This window comes from Gobius niger (assembly GCF_951799975.1).
Source record: "Gobius niger genome assembly, chromosome: 10".
NCBI classification, from domain to species: Eukaryota; Metazoa; Chordata; class Actinopteri; order Gobiiformes; family Gobiidae; genus Gobius; species Gobius niger.
Genome location: NC_136861.1, coordinates 26,450,076 through 26,476,788, shown reverse-complemented (window position 1 = coordinate 26,476,788; position 26,713 = coordinate 26,450,076). Strand labels below are relative to the sequence as shown.

Genomic DNA, 26,713 nt, shown 5'->3' with positions numbered 1-26,713 from the left:
ATAAGCTTTACCTTTAATGTCAGTAAAAGAGTTCAACATCAAACGACAGCTCTGTGCGTCAAAGAAATACACAGTGGAGTTAGTATTAGTCTCCATGTTAAAAATGGAATTATAGCACCATCGTGTGGCCACAAGATATACTTGGCATATTAGACTACGGGTTCTCAGCTGGTTTAAACCTGATTCAGGAGTGGTTTAGACTGGCTGTCCAGCGAGTTTGGACCTAGTACAGACCTAATTCAGACCTGTCAAGAGTCAAGACTTGACCGATTTAACAACTGATTGAATCTTGCAGCCGGTTTTGTTGGTTGTTTGAGGGAACATCATGCTCACACAGGGGCGGACTGGCCATATGTCCATTCTGGAAGAGCACAGAAGGGCCTCTGGCTCTAGGGCCACCGGTCTGGCCTCTCACTTTACCTTACCCTTACCCCCGGGCGAAACCGAGCTTTACCCAAATCTAAAAGCTTAATAGAAAAGCATCCAAAAACAAAAATGTGCTGGAAAAGCAACAAAAAAGTGACAAAAACACAACAAAATGTGACGAAAACGTGACGACAAAGCAATGAAGAAAGCAATGAAAAAACAACGACATGAAAAAAAACCCCTGAAAAACAAGAGACAGAACACAACGAAAAAGTGACGAAAAAGTGACAAAAAAGTGACGAAAACACGGCAAAAAGCCACAAAAAAGTAATGAAAAAGCAACAAAAACATGACAAAAATGCAGCGATAACGTGACATAAAGTGACCATCACTTTTCTAGATTTTCGCTTTCAAATGAGGCGTTACAGTGTTGCTCTCCAGTCAAGAAGTCTTTTGATTTGGGTAAAGCCGAACTGGAGAAAATGCTCTCGGTTAAGGCATGTATTTGTGGAAGTGTCACATTTACGCTAATTTGGGCCAGGCTGACCAGAGTCCAGGGCTGTTTTTCAGTCCCAGTCCGCCCCTGTGCTCACACAAAGGAATAGAAGCATCACTGTACTGATTACACTCTTTTCCCCCCACAGGAAATACAGCATGGAAAAGGAAAATCCACCTTTATCACTTCATAGATTCACGATCTGGCTTGATAAGAATCACAGCATACGCCTATTAACCACTTAACCCCCCGCCTTAAGCAAGCACATTTTCTCCAGTTCGGCTTTACCCAAATGTAAAAGCCCCCGTCAAAATAGCAACAAGAATGAGACAAAATTGAGGATGAAAAAGCCACAAAAACACAACAAAAAGGTGACAATCAGCATAAAAGATGCAAGAAAAAAGCCACAAAAGAAAAGTGACAGAAATGGGATAAAAAGTGACAAAAATGTGACAGCGAAGTGACGAAAAAGTCATGGAAAAAGTGACAAAAATGTGACGGAAAAGTGACGGAAAAAGCGATGAAAAAGTGACAACATGTGACGCAAACACAACAAAAATGTGGCAACAAATTTGATGAAAACACAACAAAAAGGCATTGAAAAAATATGTCATAATAGTGACGACAATGCGGCAACAACGCGAGGAAAAAGTTCTTTCTGGATCAGTTGTGTAGGTCTTAGCTTTCAAATAAGCCGTTACGCTGGTCTATTGCTGGGTGGCAGGAGCATTCTTAAGGCCTATATTATACAGAGGTAAAATGATTTCGTTTTTCAGGACATTTTTGGTCTTGTACAGAGAGATCAAGGGCCCAGTGACTGATATGAATGATCATTTTTGCAATTCATACATTTTTCTTTTTAGATTCCTGTGACATCATCACATTTTAGAACCTGCAACCCAAAACGCTGTAACATTTTAGATTTGGGTAAAGCTGATCCGGAGAGAAAGCACTTGGTTATGGCGGGGGTATGAGGTTAAGAGTATGGGTTAAAGACATACAGTAGGCTAAGTTAAGAGAACAGAGGATTTTTTTTATTTTTTTTTATACTTTTAATATTTCACACATGATCAAACATAGAAAATAAATAAGAGAGTGTGTGTTTGAATGTAAACAGTTTTGCGAGCGGACAGTCAGTGGAAGCGTCTTGGCGCGTTAAGATCATAAGTTCAGTCAGTGGCTTGGCCTTCTGTTTTATCCTTTTTGATGGGGAACTCCAGTGAACTCCGAAACCGCCCTGGGACCTCCTCCTCCTTCCCCTCCCCTTCCTCTGTGATTGGCTGTTTTTTGACGGCGGGGGCGTGGATCCGCAGCTGCCCGTTGTCCATGAGGGAGCAGGACAGGCCGCTCAGGTCCAGGTGGGGGGACAGCTCGATCCTCTGCATGAAGCCCGACCTGGCGGCGGCCGCGGACATGAAAGCGGCGCGGGACGTGGCGGAGGCACAGGACTCGGACTCCTCTGCGCCCGCCTGCTTCAGCGCCGACACCGCGAGGCTGCGCCCCTCCAGCTTCACCGTGATGTCACTGGGGGCGTACCCGCGGGCGTCCAGGGTCACCAGGAGGTCCCCGTTCTCCTCGGAGGCCTTCTGCACCTCTCTGTGTGGATCCACGCAGGACAGTTCTCTGTGCTGGTCACCGTTGCTCAGTCTGTAAGGAATGACATCAGTTAGCCATCAATAGAGTTCAAAGTCTACAGTTACCATGGAGATCGGCCATCTTTGCAGCTGTTAGCATACATTTCCATTGACTAACATTAGCTAAAAACAGTTTATAAAGTGGAGAAAATAGCCGTGGAACAGCTCCGTTAGCTGCTGAGTTACTGCTGGTAAATCCATCTAACACACTGTGGTGTCCAAGTGTTTTAATGTGAACAATAACTCCAGTATTTTAACTTCTAAAATCTCCATTAGTTTACAATTGCTGCTAATCCCATAATGCTTAGCGATATGACGTCACATTCCCGAACTCTATACGCCACTGTCATTGTTGATATTGCCCTCAGTTTTCTACATGTGGCAGCATTATGTGCATCATACAAGGGGGCGTGGCCTCGCTTTTTTCTGGTATTCTGGTAGAATATAAACTTCTTTATCACGCACAAATAAAGTCAAGTCTAATTCGGGTCCATATGGATGTTTTTTTTTCTTTTTTACTGTTCAGTAGCGGAAAAACGGCAGTCCTAGCTAGCGTTAGCATGTAGCATGATGCTAACATGAAGCATTATCTTAGCATTCTCTGTTATTTTTGTAATTATGGGCTGTTGAACCACTGTGCTCCCCTCCATGTTTTTGTATATCTATCGGGTAGAAGTCTATATTGATAATTGAGCATTTGTTAAAGTAGTTTTGGGGTAATTAGAGGAAAGTTTAGATTTTTCTGTCCTTTGTTTTCCCTTCAACTGCTTTAAAACATGACCATATATGCAACAAAATTTAAAGTCAGGAAAACCAAACGTTTTCTTTGAGTTTCAGTAAAAAAAAAAAAAAAAGGCTGTCATCATGGCCAAGTTTTTTCTTCCAAATGTTTGATTTTAAGTCATTTGGTCTCGACTCAAAGACACCATTAACAAGCGGACCCACCTTGGGAAAGCAGCAGACATCAGAGGCAAGTGGGGCCCATCGTGCAGCTCCATGAAGAGGCTGTCCGCCAGCTTGGCCCTCCTGTTGAAGAAGTCCTGCTGTATGGAGGAGAGGGCTTCGGAGCGCAGGGGCCACAGCAGTCTGTCCTGGCTGAAGAAAGGGTCATCCGCAAAAAGGCTACTCATCGCGCTCTGCTGGGACATCATGTTTGAAAGTCTTAGGTTGTCGTTCTTTGAGGTCTTCTGTTTGGCATGAAGGGGAGACCCTCTCTCTGGAATATATAGCCCCAGCTGTCCTGCCAGGCCACGCCCTCTTTTCTATTTCCTTCTGGTGAGCTCAGTGCTGTTCGGGTTAGTGCAGCAGTGGGGTCAGGAATGCCCCGGGACTCATCAGGGCTAAAGACAGACTCACGGTCATGTCTTGTTGGTGTGTCCGGCACGGTTCTCACTGGGCTTAAAATGTGGCATAACTGACAGCTGTGCGGTTGTAAGGACTGTGGAGGTATTTAAAGATCTCACGTCTACGCTCTGCCTAGCGACTGCTTAAAACACCTTTTATGAGACGTTAAGAATACACAAAACATTACAATAAGACCACAAAGAGTCTGCACCATGTGAATTCAAGCTTTGATCAAAAATAAAATGCCCGAATCAGGTGTTACTTTAATGTCAACAAATATCTGTGAGCTTCAACAGCAGTCTCAAAATACATACAGTTTGTGTTATAATATTTTGACAGAGACAGAAAGAAATAACAAACCGTACACCATATTATCGGTGGTGAAGCTCTGAGGGGGTGGATGGTTTTGCTGCTGAAGGTAGACTGAACCACTGATGAAAGACATACTATTCTTAATGTCATTTTTAACACCACTCCACTTCCTCTTCTCAGTAATTTTAAGATGGGTACAAAAAGAGTTAAAGCGACTTTTGAAGAAGTATTACTTGAGCTTGTTTTACAAACCCACATCTATTTTGTTATATGTGCTAAAAAGCAGATTGTTGTCTTTGTGACTGCTCTGCTGAAAGCTGAAGTACAAAATGTGACAAGAATGTTGGTAACAGAACCTTTATCAGCAACGACAATGTATACATCATCAAGGAGACTTTATTATTGGTTTTAGTTAGATTTGGAGTTGAGAAGTATTTACAGTGAGGTCAAACTAATGTCTTTACTGAGATCAAAGACTAAAACATACTCAAAAGTCTTCGGTAATCTTTATTTTACAACATCCGACACTGAGCAAACCAGCAAATAGTTAGACTGTGTTCTTGGGTGAGACACTTCAGTCACAGTTTGTGGGTGGAAGAGGGGCATACCACAAAAATCCTGCTAAGTTAACGCACACATTTGCTGACCCAGTAACAATGTCACACAAAAAAGAAAAGAAAAAAAGACGAGGTTGGGATTTTCTACATCTGCATAAGTAATAACCTTATTTTTAATATGTGTCAGGTTACATGTCTTCACTGCTGCATAGACGGGCAATGAGCTCACCACTGTCATTCCTCAGACTGTGTTTGTGAAAAGAGCCTAACAAGAAGTGTGTGCCACAGCTATCTACAGCTCTACAGCTAAGAGAGCAAATATGCCGGCTCACTGTTTACTTTGGAGAGTCACAGCCTAAAACCAGCCTTTGTTTTGGTTTGACGAACACAATGACTAAATGACCAGATATAGTATTTACTTTACAAACTAAATACAAACAGGGATTAAATAAAAACACTATTCAAGCTTCTGAGGAAACAATTTGAATTTAATGCCATTTCTTACCCATCAAAGAGCAACAAACTAGACGAAAAAATGACATGCAAATGACATTAGATAAAAGTCAATTAATTTGTTAATAAAAAACAAACGCAACAACAACTTTCTACAAGGCCATTCAGTCAATAAAATTTATATTGATGTCGAAATTAACCCGGGGTCTAAACAGAACTCCATTGGTCAGCTTGTCGCATTGCACAAACAGAGTCGAGTTTCAATGAAGAAGGCAGCTGCAGAAATAAAGAAGTGTGTCATTGAAGTGGCAGGGGGATGCCAGCGATCGAAATAGAATGGGGGATTCAAGATGGCCGCCTCTGCTGTATGTATATATAACCCAGTTATTGTAGTCAGCACTGGTAATGGTTAAAGGGGTTATTAAGTTAAAAAAAAAAAGAAGTTAGAAGCAAAACAAAACTAACTGAACATCAGTTATTAAACATTCAAGAAACAGATTGCAACAGTTTATTATTATTATTTTTCTGTGTTAACTGCTACAAAGGAATACAGATGACAATGGCCTGTAGATTTAGATTGTTTGCTCTGGACCTAGATTCAGTTGTTATAACAAATATAACAAACGCATGAGTTATTTGTTACAAAAATAAGTAAAACAATGTTTAAATACACTTGCTCGCACTTGGCTTTATCTTACAAGCTCAAAAATATAGCCTAATTAAAGCCACACTGCGTAACATTTCACCCAATGAAAAAAAAATACAAACATTGATTTTTAATTTTGATAATTATATTGTGGAAAAAATACCTAAAAAAATGTGGCTCTCCTCAGACCCGATTGTAAACTTTTCTGGGAGCGGGACGTCTCCAGCTTGTCTCCATAGAGATATTGACTAAAAGCAGCCAAATATGAGTTTTAAATAGGTTAGATCCTCAACCAAATCCAATTTTTGATCACCCACTGCCACAATAGGCTTTTCTGTGTCGAGCTGGTCGTTCTGAGCATGTTTGGTATTTTTCAGTAGAATCCAAAATGTTACGTGGAGTGCCTTTAAGAGAAGCCCAATACATTTCAAAGTGTTTAGCAAATTATAAAACAGAACAAACGTAACACCATTATTACAAAATGTACCTTTACAATTAAAACAGTTTGATAAAATAGAAATTATTGGTGGTAGAGAAAAAGATTGCAATTCACACTCTTTCACAGTGAGTAGGATTACAGAATAAGTTGCTCAGTTGAGCCGGTTAAGTTATGCTTACTGACAAAACCATGCTGGTAATAGCCAGAAGTCCCAACTCCAGGACTTTGTCTCGTCAAACCCTGATGATTTTGCTGTTCAAAAACCTAGTAATTCTGATAAATGTTCTCCTCTTCATCACCACTATTTGTAATGGTTGCATTTCCATATATATCTTCATCGGTATCGTCATCAACTTCATTCGTTTCGGCCTTTGGAAGCCTGTCAGGAGTCATGTAAACATTACTTCGCTCATGTCTTTTGCTGTAGGCACAACTCTGCGCTCCCACATTAGCGTAGGTCCCCTCCTCCTCCTCCTCCTCCTCCTCCTCCTCCTCCTCATCTTCAAGACACTGGTTCTGAGCAGGCACGGTCACTAGAACGAAAATCATGAACACACATTACAACTGTGAAACAAGAAACGGCATGCAACGACATACTTTCAGTGTTTCCAGACTGTCCAGCTTTAGACTTTCTCTTATGGACCAGGTAGATTACAGCCATCGTCAAGAAGAGCAGCAGCAAAACTCCAATAAGTCCTGGCACCACAACCAACACCAAAGGCACTAGGAGACAATCCAACTGTGTTAATATGTGTTAAAGATACTGTACAAGCTTTTCTGAAAAAATCGGAATAAATATTTTAATTGTATCGGTCAAGGGTCAGCAGAAGGTGATAATAAATCAACCTTTATATTAGTTTTGATGCAATAAAGTAAAGGTAAATGTACTTGCAATGCACATTATCATTTTATTAAATTGCATTATATACTATAAGAAAAAAGCGACGAGGATTCAAACTTTTAACGGCATCGCCATCAAATCCAATGGTTATCGTCACACAGAGCTTAACAGCTAATTTGCCACATGCTCAGTTGATATGCTTGTTGTATTCATTGAGTTATTTTGTGTGTTTCAAAGATTTTAGTTGAGCGTTCTATTCCCTCTGGACCCACTAGATCAACTTGGCTTTCATTCACACATCCTATATTACCTTATAAACCAAAACAGTTTGTTCCCATGAAATATGAACATTCGCTGCTCGGGGCCATTAGTTTATAAACTTTGATTCAAATTGAAAAAAGTAGTGGAAGTTGATATTTTATCCTTACTTCAATTGTCAGCAATGGGTAAAAGAACATCTAACTGCTTTTAAGATAATGTTCAAAAGTTTTCAGTAAGTAAGTAAGTAGGTAAGTAAGTAAGTAAGTAAGTAAGTAAGTGCGTTGTTTGTCATTGTACAATTGTGTAACAATTTTGTTCAGGTGTTGGTTTAGTCCTATTGAAAACATAAACTACCTTAGAACTGGAAGTACATGAAAAGTACTTACACTTTATATTGAGATACACTGCTGTCTCTGAAGTGAAAGTGCGTCCTGCCCCAGTGACCTGATACCGACAGCGGTATTCTCCCTGGTGCTCAGACTGGGACTCAGGGAAGTGGAAGGAGGCAGAGTGGTTGACGGCAGACTCATTGACAGAGCTGTTGGAGAAGATCAGAAAAAAGATGCCTTCAGGGACGTCCGAGGGGACAGAGCAGCTGATGACAAAGCCCTGTCCTCTGGTGATGTGGACAGTGTCTGAGGAGCACTGCTGCTCCCCAACAGCAGAGGACACACACAGGGAGGGCTTAGGCAGCACCACTGGAGAGAAAACAAAAAGGTAAGAAGTTTATCTGGTATGTGTGCACATTGTATTGTATAGAAACGCTTGTAATTGAAAAACTCACCAGTGACTTGAAGCCGAAAGGAGTCACTCTGTGGAGAGCTGAAGGATCGACCTGAGAGCACTTTCTGATAGACACAGTTATAAGGTCCTTCATTATCAAAGGTCACTGCAGACAAGGTGAAGGTGGCAGGGTTTGAAGTCGACGTCTGAAAATCTCGAGTTTGGTGCTTTAGAGTGAATGTTCCTCCTGAATGTTCAGTCTTGATGGAGCAGGTGACTCTGACACTTTGACCCCATGTGACCTCCAGAGATGGACTCACAGAAACGCTGGGCTTTGGTAAAATCACTATGAACAGACCACATAGAGATCTGACATAGGTGCAGTACAGTGGTTCTCAAATTATTCACTCCATCGTTCAGACTATGAAGGGATCTAGCCCAATAATGCAAATGAAAACAGTGATGAAAAGTGACAACTTATAAATTAGAGTTGTGAAGTTCTAAAACAACAGAGCACTCACTCCAGCTTTTTGGGTGAAGTACGCAAGATTATACAGGGCACCCTCTATCTTAATCAGTGGAAATAAACTTGGATACCGACAACTTACCTGAGATGTCAAGTGACACAGAGTCACTCTGTGGAGAGCTGAAGGATCGACCTGAGAGCACTTTCTGATAGACACAGTTATAAGGTCCTTCATTATCAAAGGTCACTGGAGACAAGGTGAAGGTGGCAGGGTTTGAAGTCGACGTCTGAACATCTCGAGCTTGGTGCTTTAGAGTGAATGTTCCTCCTGAATGTTCAGTCTTGATGGAGCAGGTGACTCTGACACTTTGACCCCATGTGACCTCCAGAGATGGACTCATAGAAACGCTGGGCTTTGGTAAGATCACTAAGAAAAGACCAAACAGAGCCGTGACATAGATGCATGTACAGTTCAAGAAAATAACTCGTGTTCCAGCGATTCAAGATGGCTGTATATTGATATCGATATAAATGAGATATCAAAATACAGCCATATATATTGATATTTATGGCTCTATATTGATTGATACAATTAATGGCAAATGTTGTTGAAAAGACATTTAATCTCTGCACTTTCTTCTGCATTTTCCTTTGCGTTAGGCTGTTGACTGAGCATGCATAGATCTGCCAACCCCATGATTTCTCTTTTGCGTGGAAAGGGCAGTTCCGATCAGTTGGTGTGATGGAAGGCAAGAGCAGGCTACAAGCTGAAAACTTCGAAACGATTTCTCCCACGATACAAGGATTTCAAAGGATCTTTAGTAGATATTAAACATTACAAAACAGGAGCTGTGTGCAAGTTGTGTTTGCCCTGTCAGCTGAACAGGAACGATTCATTGCAAAAGGCTTTGAGGGCAAAATCCTTTCTAGGTTGGGATTCCAACGTTGGACTGGTGTCTATTCAAATTGCCAACAGGTTAAAGGTGGCGGTACCCTTTCATATTCTTTAAATACGTCCATGATGTAACTTGAAATAATATTTGAAATATTAATTTTTGGATTACTACAATTTACCTGAGACATCAAGTGATACAGAGTCACTCTGTGGAGAGCTGAAGGATCGACCTGAGAGCACTTTCTGATAGACACAGTTATAAGGTCCTTCATTATCAAAGGTCACTGCAGACAAGGTGAAGGTGGCAGGGTTTGAAGTCGACGTCTGAACATCTCGAGTTTGGTGCTTTAGAGTGAATGTTCCTCCTGAATGTTCAGTCTTGATGGAGCAGGTGACTCTGACACTTTGACCCCATGTGACCTCCAGAGATGGACTCATAGAAACGCTGGGCTTTGGTAAAATCACTAAGAAAAGACCAAACAGAGCCGTGACATAGATGCATATACAGTTCAAGAAAATAACTTGTGTTCCAGCGATTCAAGATGGCTGTATATTGATATCGATATAAATGAGATATCAAAATACAGCCATATATATTGATATTTATGGCTCTATATTGATTGATACAATTAATGGCAAATGTTGTTGAAAAGACATTTAATCTCTGCACTTTCTTCTGTATTTTCCTTTGCGTTAGGCTGTTGACTGAGCATGCATAGATCTGCCAACCCCATGATTTCTCTTTTGCGTGGAAAGGGTAGTTCCGATCATTTGGTGTGATGGAAGGCAAGAGCAGGCTACAAGCTGAAAACTTCGAAACGATTTCTCCCACGATACAAGGATTTCAAAGGATCTTTAGTAGATGCTAAACATTACAAAACAGGACCTTTGTGAAAGTTGTGTTTGCCCTGTCAGCTGAACAGGAACGGTTCATTGCAAAAGGCTTTGAGGGCAAAATCCTTTCTAGGTTGGGTGGGATTCCAACGTTGGACTGGTGTCTATTCAAATTGCCAACAGGTTAAAGGTGGCGGTACCCTTTCATATTCTTTAAGTACGTCCATGATGTAACTTGAAATAATAATGAGTGTTTTTTGGATTGTTGCAACTTACCTGAGACATCAAGTGTAACTAAATCACTCTGTGGAGAGCTGAAGGATCGACCTGAGAGCACTTTCTGATAGACACAGTGGTAAGGTCTTTCATTATCAAAGGTCACTGGAGACAAGGTGAAGGTGGCAGGGTTTGAAGTCGACGTCTGAACATCTCGAGCTTGGTGCTTTAGAGTGAATGTTCCTCCTGAATGTTCAGTCTTGATGGAGCAGGTGAATCTGACACTTTGACCCCATGTGACCTCCAGAGATGGACTCACAGAAACGCTGGGCTTTGGTAAAATCACTATGAACAGACCACATAGAGATCTGACATAGGTGCAGTACAGTGGTTCTCAAATTATTCACTCCATCGTTCAGACTATGAAGGGATCTAACCCAATAATGCAAATGAAAACAGTGATGAAAAGTGACAACTTATAAATTAGAGTTGTGAAGTTCTAAAACAACAGAGCACTCACTCCAGCTTTTTGGGTGAAGTACGCAAGATTATACAGGGCGCCCTCTATCTTAATCAGTGGAAATAAACTTGGATACCGACAACTTACCTGAGATGTCAAGTGATACAGAGTCACTCTGTGGAGAGCTGAAGGATCGACCTGAGAGCACTTTCTGATAGACACAGTTATAAGGTCCTTCATTATCAAAGGTCACTGCAGACAAGGTGAAGGTGGCAGGGTTTGAAGTCGACGTCTGAACATCTCGAGTTTGGTGCTTTAGAGTGAATGTTCCTCCTGAATGTTCAGTCTTGATGGAGCAGGTGACTCTGACACTTTGACCCCATGTGACCTCCAGAGATGGACTCATAGAAACGCTGGGCTTTGGTAAGATCACTAAGAAAAGACCAAACAGAGCCGTGACATAGATGCATGTACAGTTCAAGAAAATAACTCGTGTTCCAGCGATTCAAGATGGCTGTATATTGATATCGATATAAATGAGATATCAAAATACAGCCATATATATTGATATTTACGGCTCTATATTGATTGATACAATTAATGGCAAATGTTGTTGAAAAGACATTTAATCTCTGCACTTTCTTCTGCATTTTCCTTTGCGTTAGGCTGTTGACTGAGCATGCATAGATCTGCCAACCCCATGATTTCTCTTTTGCGTGGAAAGGGCAGTTCCGATCAGTTGGTGTGATGGAAGGCAAGAGCAGGCTACAAGCTGAAAACTTCAAAGCTATTTCTTCCACGATACAAGGATTTCAAAGGATCTTTAGTAGATGTTAAACATTACAAAACAGGACCTTTGTGAAGGTTGTGTTTGCCCTGTCAGCTGAACAGGAACGATTCATTGCAAAAGGCCTTGAGGGCAAAATCCTTTCTCGGTTGGGACTCCAACGTCTATTCAAATTGCCAAAAGGTTAAAGGTGGCGGTACCCTTTCATATTCTTTAAATACATACAGCATGTAACTTGAAATAATAATGAGTGTTTTTTGGATTTTTGCAACTTACCTGAGACATCAAGTGTTACTAAATCACTCTGTGGAGAGCTGAAGGATCGACCTGAGAGCACTTTCTGATAGACACAGTGGTAAGGTCCTTTATTATCAAAGGTCACTGGAGATAAGGTGAAGGTGGCAGGGTTTGAAGTCGACGTCTGAACATCTCGAGTTTGGTGCTTTAGAGTGAATGTTCCTCCTGAATGTTCAGTCTTGATGGAGCAGGTGACTCTGACACTTTGACCCCATGTGACCTCCAGAGATGGACTCATAGAAACGCTGGGCTTTGGTAAAATCACTATGAACAGACCACATAGAGATCTGACATAGGTGCAGTACAGTGGTTCTCAAACTCATCATTCTAAGTCACATCTAAGAAAACCTTTACATTTCACACTACTTTAGGATCTAAACCAAGTAATCAAAAGAAGTTCAGTGTGGGATGAAAGTGACAGCTTATAAACTAGAGCTGTTAAATTAGAAAACAACACTGCCCTCTTTTGGTAAACTATATAATGCAAGATTATAGAGGACACCCTCTATCGTCATCAGTGGAAGAAACTTGGATTCCCACAACTTACCTGAGATATTAAGTGACACAGAGTCACTCTGTGGAGAGCTGAAGGATCGACCTGAGAGCACTTTCTGATAGACACAGTTATAAGGTCCTTCATTATCAAAGGTCACTGCAGACAAGGTGAAGGTGGCAGGGTTTGAAGTCGACGTCTGAACATCTCGAGTTTGGTGCTTTAGAGTGAATGTTCCTCCTGAATGTTCAGTCTTGATGGAGCAGGTGACTCTGACACTTTGACCCCATGTGACCTCCAGAGATGGACTCATAGAAACGCTGGGCTTTGGTAAAATCACTAAGAAAACACCAAGTAGAGCCGTGACATAGATGCATATACAGTTCAAGAAAATAACTTGTGTCCCAGCGATTCAAGATGGCTTGATTCAAGTTATATATTGATATCAATGAGATATCAAGCTTTTTTGCAGAATCGTTCAGTTGAAGCCATGAAGAAGCCTCTACATGTTTTAGCTGTATTGGTATATTCAAAAATGTAAACTTTTAGGTTCAAACTGGCTTTTTTAGGGAGATATCGGCACGTTCTGTAGGGCTGTGACTTCAAAAAAAGCTTCCCGCAAATGCACCAAACAGTAAGTTTTGTGTCTTTATATTACGGTGGATTCCACCCACCAGCTGCAGGAGGAGCCATAAGGGGCTGGTGCAATGTGATTTGGGCAGCTCCAACAGCTGCCCCCACGACCCGGCAACGGACAAGTGGAAGAAGATGGATGAATGGATATTACGGTGGATTTTGCATTTGAGTTGATCTTTTATGTCTCCTTTTTCCTTTTGTTGATGTTTCGGGAGGAGTCACCGCTGCTTTGGTTTGCATGGTTGACACATCCTTTAGCGAACAAATGCCATGCAAAAAAAGGCAGTTATATACATGCGCCTATTGTCGATCAGTTTATGTGCGTTTGAGTGAGTGAACTCAAGGCCTGAGACGACAGGGGAGCTATACAGCGGGATGGCTTTTCTAAATGAGATGTAAATGAGCCCTATGTCACTCTGAGAGACGTGAGAACAGCCCAAAAGTTTAGAGGCCAATTCCTCTCTTTGACATATTTCCAGTTCCTGAATCAACTTGCCACATCTTCTCAAAATAGTATCAGATTTCCATGTGTCATGCATTCTTGGAAAGTTTGGAGATTACACTTTCACAAGCTCTGTCCCGCTCCAAATACCCCAAAACCTAGTGTCCCCTGTTTTCGTGATGGGTCACATATACTGTACAGCCATATACTGTATATTGATATTTATCGTTTGTCGTTGAAAAGATATTTAATCTCTGCACTTTCTTCTGCATTTTCCTTTGCGTTGGGCAGTTGACTGAGCATACCTAGATCTGCCAACCCCATGTTTTTGTTGCATTGAAAGGGTAGTTCCGATCAATTGGTGTGATGGAAGGCAAGAGCAGGCTACAAGCTGAAAACTTCAAAGCTATTTCTTTCGCGACACAAAATCCTTTCTAGGTTGGGACTCCAACGTTGGACTGGCCTCTATTCAAATTGCCAACAGGTTAAAGGCGGCGGTACCCTTTCATAGTCTTAAATACATCCATAATGCAACTTGAAATAATAATAAGGAGTGTTTTGGGTTGTTGCAACTTACCTGAGACATCAAGTGTCACTAAATCACTCTGTGGAGAGCTGAAGGATCGACCTGCGAGCACTTTCTGATAGACACAGTGGTAAGGTCCTTTATTATCAAAGGTCACTGGAGACACGGTGAAGGTGGCAGGGTTTGAAGTCGACGTCTGAACATCTCGAGTTTGGTGCTTTAGAGTGAATGTTCCTCCTGAATGTTCAGTCGTGATGGAGCAGGTGACTCTGACACTTTGACCCCATGTGACCCTCAGAGATGGACTCATAGAAACGCTGGGCTTTGGTAAAGTCACCACTATGAAACAACAAAGCAGAGCTGTGACATGCAGTGTTTAATACAGTATAAGATTATAAAATACCTATCAACTCAAGGTGACTGTAATAATATATGTACAACACTGTATTTGAAATGTTGTTTAAAATGTTTATCTTCTCTACACTATCCCTTGAGTTGTGTTGTTAGTACATCCATGATTGAGACAGTGAAAATAAGTATTTTGGGGTCATTACAACTTACTCGCAACATCAAGTGACACAGAGTCACTCTGTGGAGAGCTGAAGGATTGACCTGCGAGCACTTTCTGATAGACACAGTTATAAGGTCCTTTATTATCAAAGGTCACTGGAGACAAGGTAAAGGTGGCAGGGTTTGAAGTCGACGTCTGAACATCTCGAGTTTGGCGCTTTAGAGTGAATGTTCCTCCTGGATGTTCAGTCGTGATGGAGCAGGTGACACTGACACTTTGACCCCAAATCACCTTCTGTTTGGACACACCAATCGTGGGTTTTGAGAAACTTCCTAATGGAAGGAAAAAGGGTTTTGAATATGGGTTATGAATATGTCAAAACAAAACAATGCACATATAGAGATGTGGAACTCACTCCACATCTCACTACATATTCAGCCAACTCAATTTCAAAATGCCAATTTCATGTACATCTATCAATCAACTTCAAACCCACATTTCTCTCTGTGGTGTTTTCTCAGTGTACACTTCTCTTTTCGTGCTTTATGTGTTCAGCTTCCGACAAGCACTTTGTGTGACATACTTTCACAAAGTTTATTTGCCAAAATTATACGAGTGGTTGGCCTGTGTTCTTCAGTACAAGCTGGTTCAGCTACTTCATTGGAGCGCTGTTTAGTGCACACATAAGTGCACTCACACAGCACACTGTTGCTTATCCATTTTCATTGATATGGCCTACCGTTTGCTGTAGTTTAGTCTGTCCTGGTTCAAACACTCCTTCGATTGACAGATTGCTAAAAGTATTAGATTTCTCAAAGGTTGGGACACATCAAACTCTGACCTCTGTCAGAAATGCAGCTGCTCTGATGCCCCACATCTCTATTGGTTATTTTAACATCAGTCTGCCCAGGGACTACAGGTGGAAATTAGCACAAGTGCTATAACCTGGTACAATGCATCTCTCCCTTTGAGGTTAATGTATATTGTACACTGTCCCTGTTCAAATAAATAAATAAACTAAACTAAACTAAACTAAACTAAAAAGTGGCAACATACAGCCTGAAGAAAAATGGATTCAACTATGTTCCACTAATTCCAAGGTCACACAGCCTAAACAGAATATTCATATTAATTATTAAATGTTTTACCTGAACAGACCACACCAGCATCTTCACTATGTTGGCAATCATGCGTTCCAAATCCTCTGTGCCCACACTGGGTCAAAGATCTCTCACTCCCAGAACAGCTCACTTCATCCAGCAATATTGGATCAGATCCCTGACCCAACTTTGCTTCTTTAACTGCCCTCAAAGCTGTTCCACAGATCAGGTGCCTGCACACGACTGTCGCATCAGACATGTCCCAGTTATCATCGCACACGGTTCCCCATTGCCTGTTGTGACGGACTTCAACTCTTCCAGAACAGCTGGAGGAACTGGGACCAGCCAATCGGATCTCATCTGTAAAGATAAACATGGTAAGGTCAAAGTCTAAAGCATCAACATTATTAACTGTTATTAAAACATGTGTAAAACGTAGCTTTGGCACGTCACAGCTCATATCTTTAATAATGTATTTATTGTAATGAGTAAATAATTAATATCATAACTAATTCACACATGTGTCTAAGCAAACCAAATGCCTCTGTTGAGCCACAAGGGAAATCTTCAACAAAAATAGTTACTGTGGAATGTAGTAGTTGGGGATGTGAGGCGTGTTTTTCCAGTCTAAAACATTTTGTATGCCACATATTACAATACTTTCTGAACTGAGTGACATCCAAACAAACGACATGTGTGTGTGAAAAATGTAATCCCAAAAATATCTTACCTGAACAGACCACACCAACGTCTTCACCATGTCCGCAATCATGAATTCCAAATCCTCTATGTCCGCACTGGGTCAAAGATCTTTCTCTTCCAGAACACTTAACATCATCAAGCAAGATTGGGCCAGTTCCCTGACCAAACCTTTTCAATGTCATAATAGGTGTTCCACAGTCCAGCAGCCTGCACGCGACTATGGCATCAGACACGTCCCAGTCATCGTCACACACTGTTCCCCATTGGCTGTTATAATAGACTTCTACTCTTCCGGAACATCGAGAAGAACCAGGGCCAACAAGTCTGATCTGCTGCCCCCCTGTGAGAATGAGACACACCATAGTGAGTAAATATGAACCCAAATGAATCCCATGTTTAGGACTCACCTGCTGGAAGTGCGGTCAGGGCAATCAGCAGATAGACGAGAGGAAAAAGCATGTTTTTCTGAGCTAGGATGTTGTCGATGATGATGTTTAAAATCGCACCCATCGTTAAACATTGAAAGAGACTGCCTTGTGTCTTTCCCACAGCTCTGTGTGGTTTACAAGAAATATTAGAGGAACTTAACTAAAGTGATGCTGGCCTCTCCCATTGCTTGATCAGCATTCACACCCGCACGGCCCACGGGACTAAAATGGTCTCCCGCATTCTGAGCCGCCCTTCCCCTTCACCCCTGCACTCATGCACCTTTTATTTAGGTCAGTGATGTGGCACAGAAGTGCATTCACAATGAACACAGAAAGCTTGAAATGATCAAATGTTGATCAGTTTATTTTGCTTTAGTGGCGGATTATTAGCTTAATTGTTGCCTTTCTTGTCTTGATTGACAAAAAAGAAAAATGTTGAACTACTTTATTCAAAATATAAATTCAACAATATGACATCATTCAACACCAAATTCACAAAGGGAACTTACATTATTAATAATAATAATAATAATAATAAAAAATAATAATAATAGTGATAATAATAGTGATGATAATAGTGATAATAATAGTGATTAATAATAGTGATGATAATAGTGATAATAATAGTGATGATAATAGTGATAGTGATAATAGTGATAGTGATGATAATGATAATAATAATAATGATGATGATAGTGATGATAATGATGATAATAATGCCTTACCGTTGGAATGCGCTTTACAAGCCTGTATTACAAAGTTTCTCAAAGCGCTACTCTGTCGTCATTATAAGATAAGATAAGATGATACTTTATTGATCTCACAGATGGAGAAATTGCATTCGATGAGAGAGCATCCGGCAGCAGCACCCATTCAGTGCGCACCACTCTTTTTCTACTCTTTTTTTATTCATTCACTCCATATTCGGTGGTGAAAAGCTTCTGTTGTAGCCACAGCTGCCGTGGGGTAGATTGACGGAAGCGAGGCAGCCAGTGTGTGCCATCGGCCCACCACTGACCACCACTCACTCACTCACTCACTCACTCACTCACTCACTCACTCACTCACTCACTCACTCACTCACTCACTCACTCACTCACTCACTCACTTACTCACTCACTCACTCACTCACTCACTGCACTACATTCACACAGCCTTCCTGGTGTTTTCCATCCAAGTGCCGACCAGGGTTTGGGTGGTATTAGTTAAAGCAGACACTGTTTATTCATTCTTATGATTTTGATGAAGATCAGAGCACATTTTATGACCAATTTAGGCAGAAATGTGAGAAATTCCAAATGGTGTACTCACTTTTTCCTCCTGCCTTTATGTAAATGGCTCTCTGTAGTTTACAAAGGAAACTGACAGGATAAGTAGAGTGGACTCAAACTGCAAACCAGAAGCACTTCCTCTTTTCATGTCTTTGATAAAAAGAGCTGCAGCCATTTTGGAATAGAGTAATAATGCATTTACTAATGACGCATTGTCATGTTGTCGATGATGATGTTTAAAATTGTACCCATCATTACATCAAAAGAGACTGCCTTGTGTCTTTCTCACAGCTCTGTGTGGATTACCAGAAATATTAGAGGAACTTAACTAAAGTGATGTTGACGTCTCCCTTTGCTTAATCAGATTTCACCCCCACTAAAAAACAGAAATGTTCATGCTCAGATATGGATGTATTTGGAGGACATAACGTGAACATGTTTTAAAACCACAACATGACACCTGTCGCTAATTTTTCCCCGCAACTTTGTTTTTCAGTGTATGTGGTTGACATACTTTCACACCCACATACACTGTAATGTAGGAATTCAGATTTAGCCTAATCCCGCCCACTTCTGGTCACGTGCTGGGAGCCGGAAGTAAAAAGTCGCATTCATTTTCTGCATTTATTTAAAACAAAATAATCATATTGGAGGGGCAAACAGCTCTACAATCCAATATCAATGATGCCCCCAGTCTTTCATTTACAGAAAACAGCAGCTTATGTGTTTGCATAAATGTTTTCCTGATCTTCAGAGTCCATCGCTGTTACGTTTTCATAATCGTCATCATCTTCTTCCTCTTCATCAAAGGTGTCCTCACTGTTTTTGAAAAATCTCACTCTACCGGTGAACTCTTTACCGCCGCCGTCTGCTGTGTAAGGATTGCTTCTCACCGGCCAGCTGGAGGCACTTTTGCTCACATATTTTTGCTCATCAATGTTCACATAGTCGTCGTCGTCGTCGTCGTCACTGTCTTCAACACACTGGTTCGTAGCTTCTTGTGCTGAAACAAGATTAACTTTGGAACATAAAGTACATTTTGCAAAGACGTTTAAATGAATGTGTGATACAGACTCCGGGGGTGGGTTTCCGTCCGCTCATTTCGGGATCTTTTCTTAAGCAGCAGCAACAGCAGGAGCACCAGGCCAAGAAGCAGAAGACCTCCACCGACCGAGGGGGCGACCAACAAAATCAAGGGCACTAGAAACGAGAAAGAGTCAGGCTATAAACCAAATCCTTTAAGGTTATTTGCCTGTAGTGAAAACGAACACAATCATGCACATTGTATAATAATAAATAAAGCTTAACTATTAGGTCGGAAAAACTCAAACCCAGGACTTCTCAGGGACCTTTTGAATAAATTAATAAATGCATTTCCTTTCAGTTACCAATATAGCTGATGGTTTTACTAGATAACAGTGCAAATACTTACAGCTGATGTTGATGTTTATCGGTGCTGTCTCTGAAGTGAAAGTGCGTCCTCCTGCCCCAGTGACCTGATACACACAGCGGTATTCTCCCTGGTGCTCAGACTGGGACTCAGGGAAGTGGAATGAGGCAGAGTGATTGACGGCAGACTCATTGACAGAGCTGTTGGAGAAGATCAGAACAAAGATGCCTTCAGGGACGTCCGAGGGGACAGAGCAGCTGATGACAAAGCCCTGTCCTCTGGTGATGTGGGCAGTGTCTGAGGAGCACTGCTGCTCCCCAACAGCAGGGGACACACACAGGGAGGGCTCAGGCAGCACCACTGGAGGGGAAAGTGTTAGAAACAAATATTACTTTCTTAGAGTCAAAGTAATTACTCATGGTTTTGGTGTTCTGTAAATGTATATGTTTTATTCAGTCATTTAAAAAGGTTTAAATTGACAACATATTTAAATTACATTCAAACAACACCAAGCTAGATTAACGATTTATAAACAGTACCATATGTATCTTATCTGTGTATTTTACCTGCAACTTGAAGAGTCACTGAGTCACTTTGTGGCGAGCGACGGGTTTGGCCTGAAAAATCCATCTGATACACACAGTCGTGAGGTCCAACATTGTCGAAAGTCACTGGAGATAATCTGAAAGTGGTGGGATTAGAGCCTGAAGTCTGAACATCCTGCTGTGAACGTCTCAGAGAGAATGTTCCTCCTGAGAGCCCAGGGATAGAACAGGTCACATTGACACTTTGACCCCACATGGCCCTCTGAGGACTCAGTGAAATACTGGGCTTTGGGAGCGCGGCTGAAAAAGAACAGAAGAACACAACATACCAGGTGAATTACTGTAAAATAAAATGTGACCTCTCAGTGTTATCCTACCTGAACAGATCACACCCGCATCTTCATCATGTCCACAGTCGTTTGAACCAAACCCATTGTGTTGGCATTGGAGAAAAGAGCTCTCACTTCCAGAACAATGTACATCATCGAGCCATATCTGCTCAGATCCTTGGCCAAACTTAGCTCCAGTTATCACCATTAAAGCTGTTCCACAGTCCAGCTGGCTGCACACGACTGCAGCATCAGACATGTCCCAGTCATCATCGCACACTGTTCCCCATACGCTGTTGTGACGGACTTCAACTCTTCCAGAACATCGGGAGGAACCAGGGCCCACCAGTCGAACATCGTCTGTCATATTGAATCATTAAAAATCACTTATTAATGGAAGAACAAGATGGAGAAACTTGCTTTAGTTACAACATCAGTTTATCATCTCAGATAGTAAGAAGTCAGAAAAGGCGACTCTGAAGGGCCTATCTCACTACAATCAATCAATCAATCAATCCGAGTTGCGGAGATGGATTGGCCTAGTCATGGAGATGTCTCTGTGACGTCCCCTGGTAATAAGGCAAGTGTCCTGGTAGTCTCGGTGAAAACGAACATGCTCGATCTTAGTGGAGTCTCTGCATGGTCTCCAAGAGGTCTCTTTGGTCTCAAGCAGCTGTGACAATGTTGCGAAAACTATTGGTTGTCCTGAACCTTTGAGATCTTTCTGTGACATTGAGAAAAAGACTCCAAACGACTCTTTGAGATCTCCTTGGTATCTGACAGATCTCGGGGACATTGCAGGGGCGTCACAGAAATGTCTCACAGGTTGAGGACAACAAACCATATTCGCGACAAAACTGCTCCAGACCGCATAGACCTCTCGGATTGAAATCGAACCTGCTTTTTTTCACCGAGACTATCTGGAGACTCGCCTTATCTCCAGTGGACGTCTTAGAGACATCTCTGTCACCAACAGCAACTGGAGTCTCCAACTAGTCCCCCCCCTGCACTCACATTATAGAATTTATAAACGTGCAAGTTCTCCATTGAGTTTCAAAGCATATTAATAGAGATAAGTCAAAATTACCATGATGCAAAACCTAACCTGTAATGTAAAGCATACAAAACATCTTACCTAAACAGACTACACCAGCGTCTTCATTATGGTTACAGTTATGTGAACCAAACCCGTTGTGCACACACTGAGTTAAGGAGCTTTCATTTCCAGAACAATGGACATTATCAAGCCAGATTTCACCTCTCCCCTGCCCAAACCGCGGACCATGAGGCGCACTCAGAGCTGCTCCACAGCCCAGCTGCCTGCACACGACTTCAGCATCTGACAAGTCCCAGTCATCATCGCACACTGTTCCCCATACGCTGTTGTGATAGACTTCAACTCTTCCAGAACATCGAGAAGATCCAGAACCAACCAGTCGGACCTGTCCCGCTGTCAATTAAAGATGAATGAATAAGAGAAACAATTTACACCAAACCCACCTGATTAAATAAACAAAACAAAAAAGGCCAAACCTTTTGGTACAGATGGCACAACCAGCGATGTCACTGTGGAAAATTAGGCAACAACATTCAATCGCTATATGTAAACTGTATTATGTTCTTAAAGTGAATCCATTTGTATCTTACCCAGGAGCAAATGGCAAATACATTTGGCTCCTCTGACGGCCATGGCTCTCTGTAGTTTACAAAGGAAACTGAAAGGTTTCAAAATAAGTACAGTGAACTCAAAGTGCAAACCAGTAGCACTTCCTCTTTCACAAAAGAAGTTGCATTTTACAAACCAGTTTCGCCACAGAAAAAAACTTGTCTTCGATAAAAAGGAAGGGCAGCAGCCTTTTTGAAGAAAGTAATAATGCATTTACTAATGACAAATTAGAACCAGATTTTGATAAGCCAAAGCAAAAGAAGCACTGTCTGTGTCTGGACAATAGCAGTAGGTTTGGTGGCAGTATGTTTTTTGTTTTATGTTTCATGAGTCAAGATGCTCTTAAACTTTTCAGACCTTTCCGGACTTTTCTGCAATGTGGTTTTAAGTGAAACTGTTCAGTACTGCAAATCATGTTAAAATGTGAGGTAGAAATAAAAGTGGAGTGACTAAACTGGACAACTTCATGTTTTCATTTGACTGTTTAGTTCTGAGAAATTGACTCAGTGACACAGGAAAAAGAGGCTTTTTTTTTATTACACTGCCCACAAATAGAACAAACTACAAAGTCTTTTGCAACTGAACTCTTTAGTGCCTCTGTCACATCTATAATGCTTAGTACTAGATTTGTATAAAGACAATTGCACCTGCTTGAGCAGCTTGAGTTCATTTGCGAGTTCATCTAACAGCAATTGTTATCTCCAAGATCAGTGAAGTTCCTTTCCGCTTCGACTTGATCCAATGTCTTCATACACGCCACTGTCAACCCTCTGAAGCTCGCAGTAGTCGTTCTCGTCCTCTGGTTTGTTTGAAGACCCTGAGAGAAGAGAGAATTGTGTTTAATTTGAAGAGAGGTCAGTAAAATAAAGTGTGTGAATTGATGCAGACTGTGCATGCTGTGTGAGCGCTCTGCAGCAGATCTTCTTTTAGAAACGCAACATGCCACCACACACCCCAGGACGAGCAGCAGACCAACAGCTGACGGAAACAACACCAGCAGAAAGGGCACTGTGGGCAAAATGTACGCATTAAATCCAGTCTATATTTCTATTGCAGTTAGATAAGTGTGATTAAGTGACAGAAGGTCAAATTGGATGACAAGAGTTACGTTGCATTTCTAAACTTTATTGACACTGTAAAATACAAGTAGTTACCAATGACTTGGATTCTAACAGAGTCACTTGGTGGAGAAATGAAGGTTTGATCTGAAAAGCGTTCCTGGTACACACACATGTAATAGCCATCATGGTCAAAGGAGATGTGGCCCAGATGGAAGATGGCGGGATTGGAGACTGCAGTCTGGACGTCCTGATCGAAGCGCCTCAGGACGAAAGCACCTCCTGAGAGGCCAGTGATAGAGCAGGCCACGATGACATTTTGACCCAACATGATGCCAACGACAGGGGTCATTGTAATGCTGGGCTTTGGGAGAACAGCTGAAAAACAAAGCCATAACTGTAGAAGTTCCAAATGCCATACAGAATACGCCTATTTATCATGTGTTTGTGACATAATGATTTGCTTTGACAAGGTTTACAGATACCTGAACACACGGCAGAAGCGTCTTCGTCATGTTGACAGAAGTGCGGACCAAACCCGTCGTGTTGGCACTGCATTAAAGAGCTCTCTCTTCCCGAACAGCTCACTCTATCCAGCCAGATTGGACCAGTCCCTTCACCAAACTGGGCTTTATCCAGGGCTTTCACCGCTGTCCCACAGTGCAGCTGTCTGCATATGACTGCAGCATCATCCATGTCCCAGTTGCCATCACACACTGTTCCCCACCTGCCATTGTGATAGACCTCCACTCTCCCTGAACACCGAGAAGAGCCAGGACCAACAAGTCGGATCATCTGACCCTCTGTTCGGATACGAGGATAGAGTCATTATGCCGTCACGCTTAGTAGCACTTATCAAATTATGAATGACCAACCTGATTTATATAAATGTTGAGAGAACAGAAGAGAAGCTGGGAAAAGCAGAGTCTTAGTGTTATTATTATGAGACTTGTGGTCAAATGCTCTGCTACTAAGCCACACAGCAACTAACATAACAAGCCCATAGCCCATTACGCTTCAGCAAAAAAAATCTTAGGACAAATTAATAAAATCTTACCAGTGATCAGATAATGACCAACTCTGCTCAGCAAGTCTGCCATGATACATGTAGCTTCCTTCTGCTATTTTCTTCTTTATATTACAACAATTTTCAAATTGCTTAAACGGAATCATCGAAACTTCCACAAAAACTGTGGCCTCACTGCTGCTTTCAGGAAGTGTGAAATGGACCTGATGCACTTCAAACTTCGAAGAGTCTAAAGTAACTTTACATTACTGCGGTCATCTAATACATTTAATCGGACCAAATAACAAAAAACTTCACACAGATGATTGTACAATGAGCACAGAGGCCGAATGCACAAACGTTTATTTTTATTTTTTACATCCACAGTGCACTCATTGGTCTTGTCTTGATTTGCTCCAAAATCATGGGTTCACTCGTTCTGCAGTGCCTCGTAAAGAATCACTCTCCTGATGCTCTGACGCAAGGACTCTAAAGGACAGAAAAAATAAAGAGAGCATATAAATGTAGTGTATCAAGGTCAAAGTCCTGAATGAGAGTGTGTATGAGAACAGACAGTGAGTTCAGCTGAAGTTCTTCTCTGATGAAGCAGATACAGCGTCATGAACACCAGGGGGAGCAGTAGACCTCCAACTGCTGGGATTATTAACGCCAACAGATAATCCTCAAGGAAGATAGCAGTTTGCGTCCCTATCAACATGAACAGCCATTTAATATTCAACTTCACATATATAACACAAAAATGATAGACCTACTCCTAGACCTACCGTATGCAGACAGTTAGCAAGTCAGTTAGTCCAGGAAACCTTTCAGTGTTCCTTAACCTGCTCAATGTATTTTCCCTATAACCATTAGCGTTTAGTCATCAGACATCCTAAATTATGATCTACGTTCTTCAGTCATTGTCTGTACTTGGTTATTAAAGTGTAAAACGTTTCTCATCCAAAAGGCTTCGTCAGTGACACTAAGGCCTTCTGCTCACAGGTGGACTACATTCTATCTAGACCAATGGGAGGGGTTAACTTGTCCTAGTCCCGCTCCTATTTTTTGCACTGAATAGAATAAACCACATTGCTCTGTTTGTGGCTAGGAGTTTTGTCTTTAGGATGCACTCATTTTTGCCTGAGTGTATTCACTGGTCTGGAGTTTCAGAAACAAGGGCTGTATGCAGTCTGCAAAGGGCATTATATTGGCATAACCCAACAACAGCTGCAGAAAAGACAATACCACAGAGAAAACGCTGGTCCTCAGTCAATCTTAAAGTCACTAACCACTCCTTTGATGGCAGAGAGGTTGAAATTTTAGCTTAGGTTCAATCCGTTTGCTCTGTACGCTGTGAGGAGATCCAGACTCATCCTAGGGCAGCTCAATAGACTGGTAACAGACAGTGACCAGCTGAAGTAGGGTCATTGAGACTGAAACCTAGCAGCAAAGGTTGTTTACCAATAGGTTTAGAGTGGTCTTTGAATAAAGCGGGGTGAGACTGGGACAAGCGAACCCCTCCCATTGGTCTATGTGGAGTCTGTCTGTGAGCAGAATGAAGCCTTTCGCTGGTGAAGCTTTTTAGCTCATGTAAAATTGCCAAAACATGATCCAGTTTCAGGGCGCCTGACGGTTTGAGACATTTACCTGAGCAGACCACACCAGCATCTTCATCGTGACCACACTCGTGTTCACCAAAGCTGTTGTGGTGGCAGTCCATCAAAGAGCTCTCACTGCCCGAACAGTCCACATCGCTGAGCCAGATGGGACCAGTGCCTTCACCAAACTGAGCTCCACGTGTGGCCTGCATCACGTTACCACATCTCATCTGTCTACACACAACTGCGGCGTCAGACCAGTCCCAGTGATCGTCACACACTGTCCTCCATTCCTCTGAGTGATAGATCTCAATTCTCCCAGAACACGGAGAAGAGCCACCAACCAGTCTGATCTGCCCCTCTGTGAGAAGACGACACAGCAGATAGTCACTAAAACCTTTCCGAGTGCTGTGCCTCATGACCTGTTATGTAACCCCTGGACTTTGAACGCAACACAAATCAAATACTAGATATATAATCTTTATTCAGTTTTCAGCTATGCATTTTCAATTAAACTTTTATGCTTGTCTGGGAAAACCAAATAATTAAATATATGGTTTTATTTATTTATTTGGAACAATAAAAATAAAAATATGAGTATATTGACCATAATTATAGTTTTGCTGTCATTTAATTTGTTTCTAAAGTGTAAACATTTGATTACACTTTTAAATGTCATATCCCATATTCTGCATATCACTGGACGTATCTGCACTACAGTTTGGAAGCCATTGATCTTTTCAAAAGTCGCTCGACCACTGGCACATGGGGGATAATAAGAAATATTTTGTAAATGAGTAAAATCGGGTTGCAAACAAACCTGCCGCTGGTGAAGATGTCTGGAGCAGCAGACAGACTGGAAAAGGCAACGGAAGATAGAGTTTTGAATGTGAGTTTACCCAAACATTTGAAGTAAAAATCATCTTACCTATTGTCAGGTAACAGATCAGAGTGTCCCATATGTTTACCATGCTTTATGTGCACC

General features: G+C 41.7%; 2 protein-coding genes across 2 annotated transcripts; both read right to left on the bottom strand.

Moving 5' to 3' along the window:
• Positions 1 to 1,965: 1,965 nt before the first annotated feature.
• Positions 1,966 to 3,678, bottom strand: hspb9 (heat shock protein, alpha-crystallin-related, 9). The gene is made up of 2 exons (XM_079564237.1): positions 3,442 to 3,678; positions 1,966 to 2,509 (listed from the first exon to the last, which is right to left on the bottom strand). Exons 1-2 carry the CDS (start codon positions 3,645 to 3,647, stop codon positions 2,032 to 2,034), a joined length of 684 nt encoding a protein of 227 aa, XP_079420363.1. The 5' UTR covers positions 3,648 to 3,678; the 3' UTR covers positions 1,966 to 2,031.
• A 2,833-nt stretch (positions 3,679 to 6,511) lies between these two features.
• Positions 6,512 to 26,086, bottom strand: LOC306969587 (scavenger receptor cysteine-rich domain-containing protein DMBT1-like; the record flags this gene model as incomplete). Its single annotated transcript, XM_079565250.1, has 24 exons — positions 25,778 to 26,086; positions 24,705 to 24,838; positions 23,610 to 23,925; positions 23,221 to 23,502; positions 22,955 to 23,074; positions 22,820 to 22,883; positions 22,048 to 22,172; positions 21,934 to 21,966; positions 21,536 to 21,850; positions 20,449 to 20,760; positions 20,093 to 20,371; positions 19,569 to 19,886; positions 19,211 to 19,336; positions 18,858 to 19,139; positions 16,601 to 16,777; positions 15,784 to 16,095; positions 14,686 to 14,967; positions 12,575 to 12,859; positions 12,007 to 12,291; positions 10,544 to 10,828; positions 8,134 to 8,418; positions 7,736 to 8,047; positions 6,845 to 6,970; positions 6,512 to 6,780 (listed from the first exon to the last, which is right to left on the bottom strand). Exons 1-24 carry the CDS (start codon positions 25,956 to 25,958, stop codon positions 6,512 to 6,514), a joined length of 5,505 nt encoding a protein of 1,834 aa, XP_079421376.1. The 5' UTR covers positions 25,959 to 26,086.
• Positions 26,087 to 26,713: the final 627 nt, after the last annotated feature.

Coding starts and splice junctions, on each gene's coding strand:
- hspb9 (XM_079564237.1), bottom strand. CDS start 3,647: ATGATGTCCCAGCAGAGCGCGATGAGTAGCCTTTTTGCGGATGACCCT. Junction 2,510..3,441: donor ATGTCTGCTGCTTTCCCAAG/GTGGGTCCGCTT, acceptor CATTCCTTACAG/ACTGAGCAACGGTGACCAGC.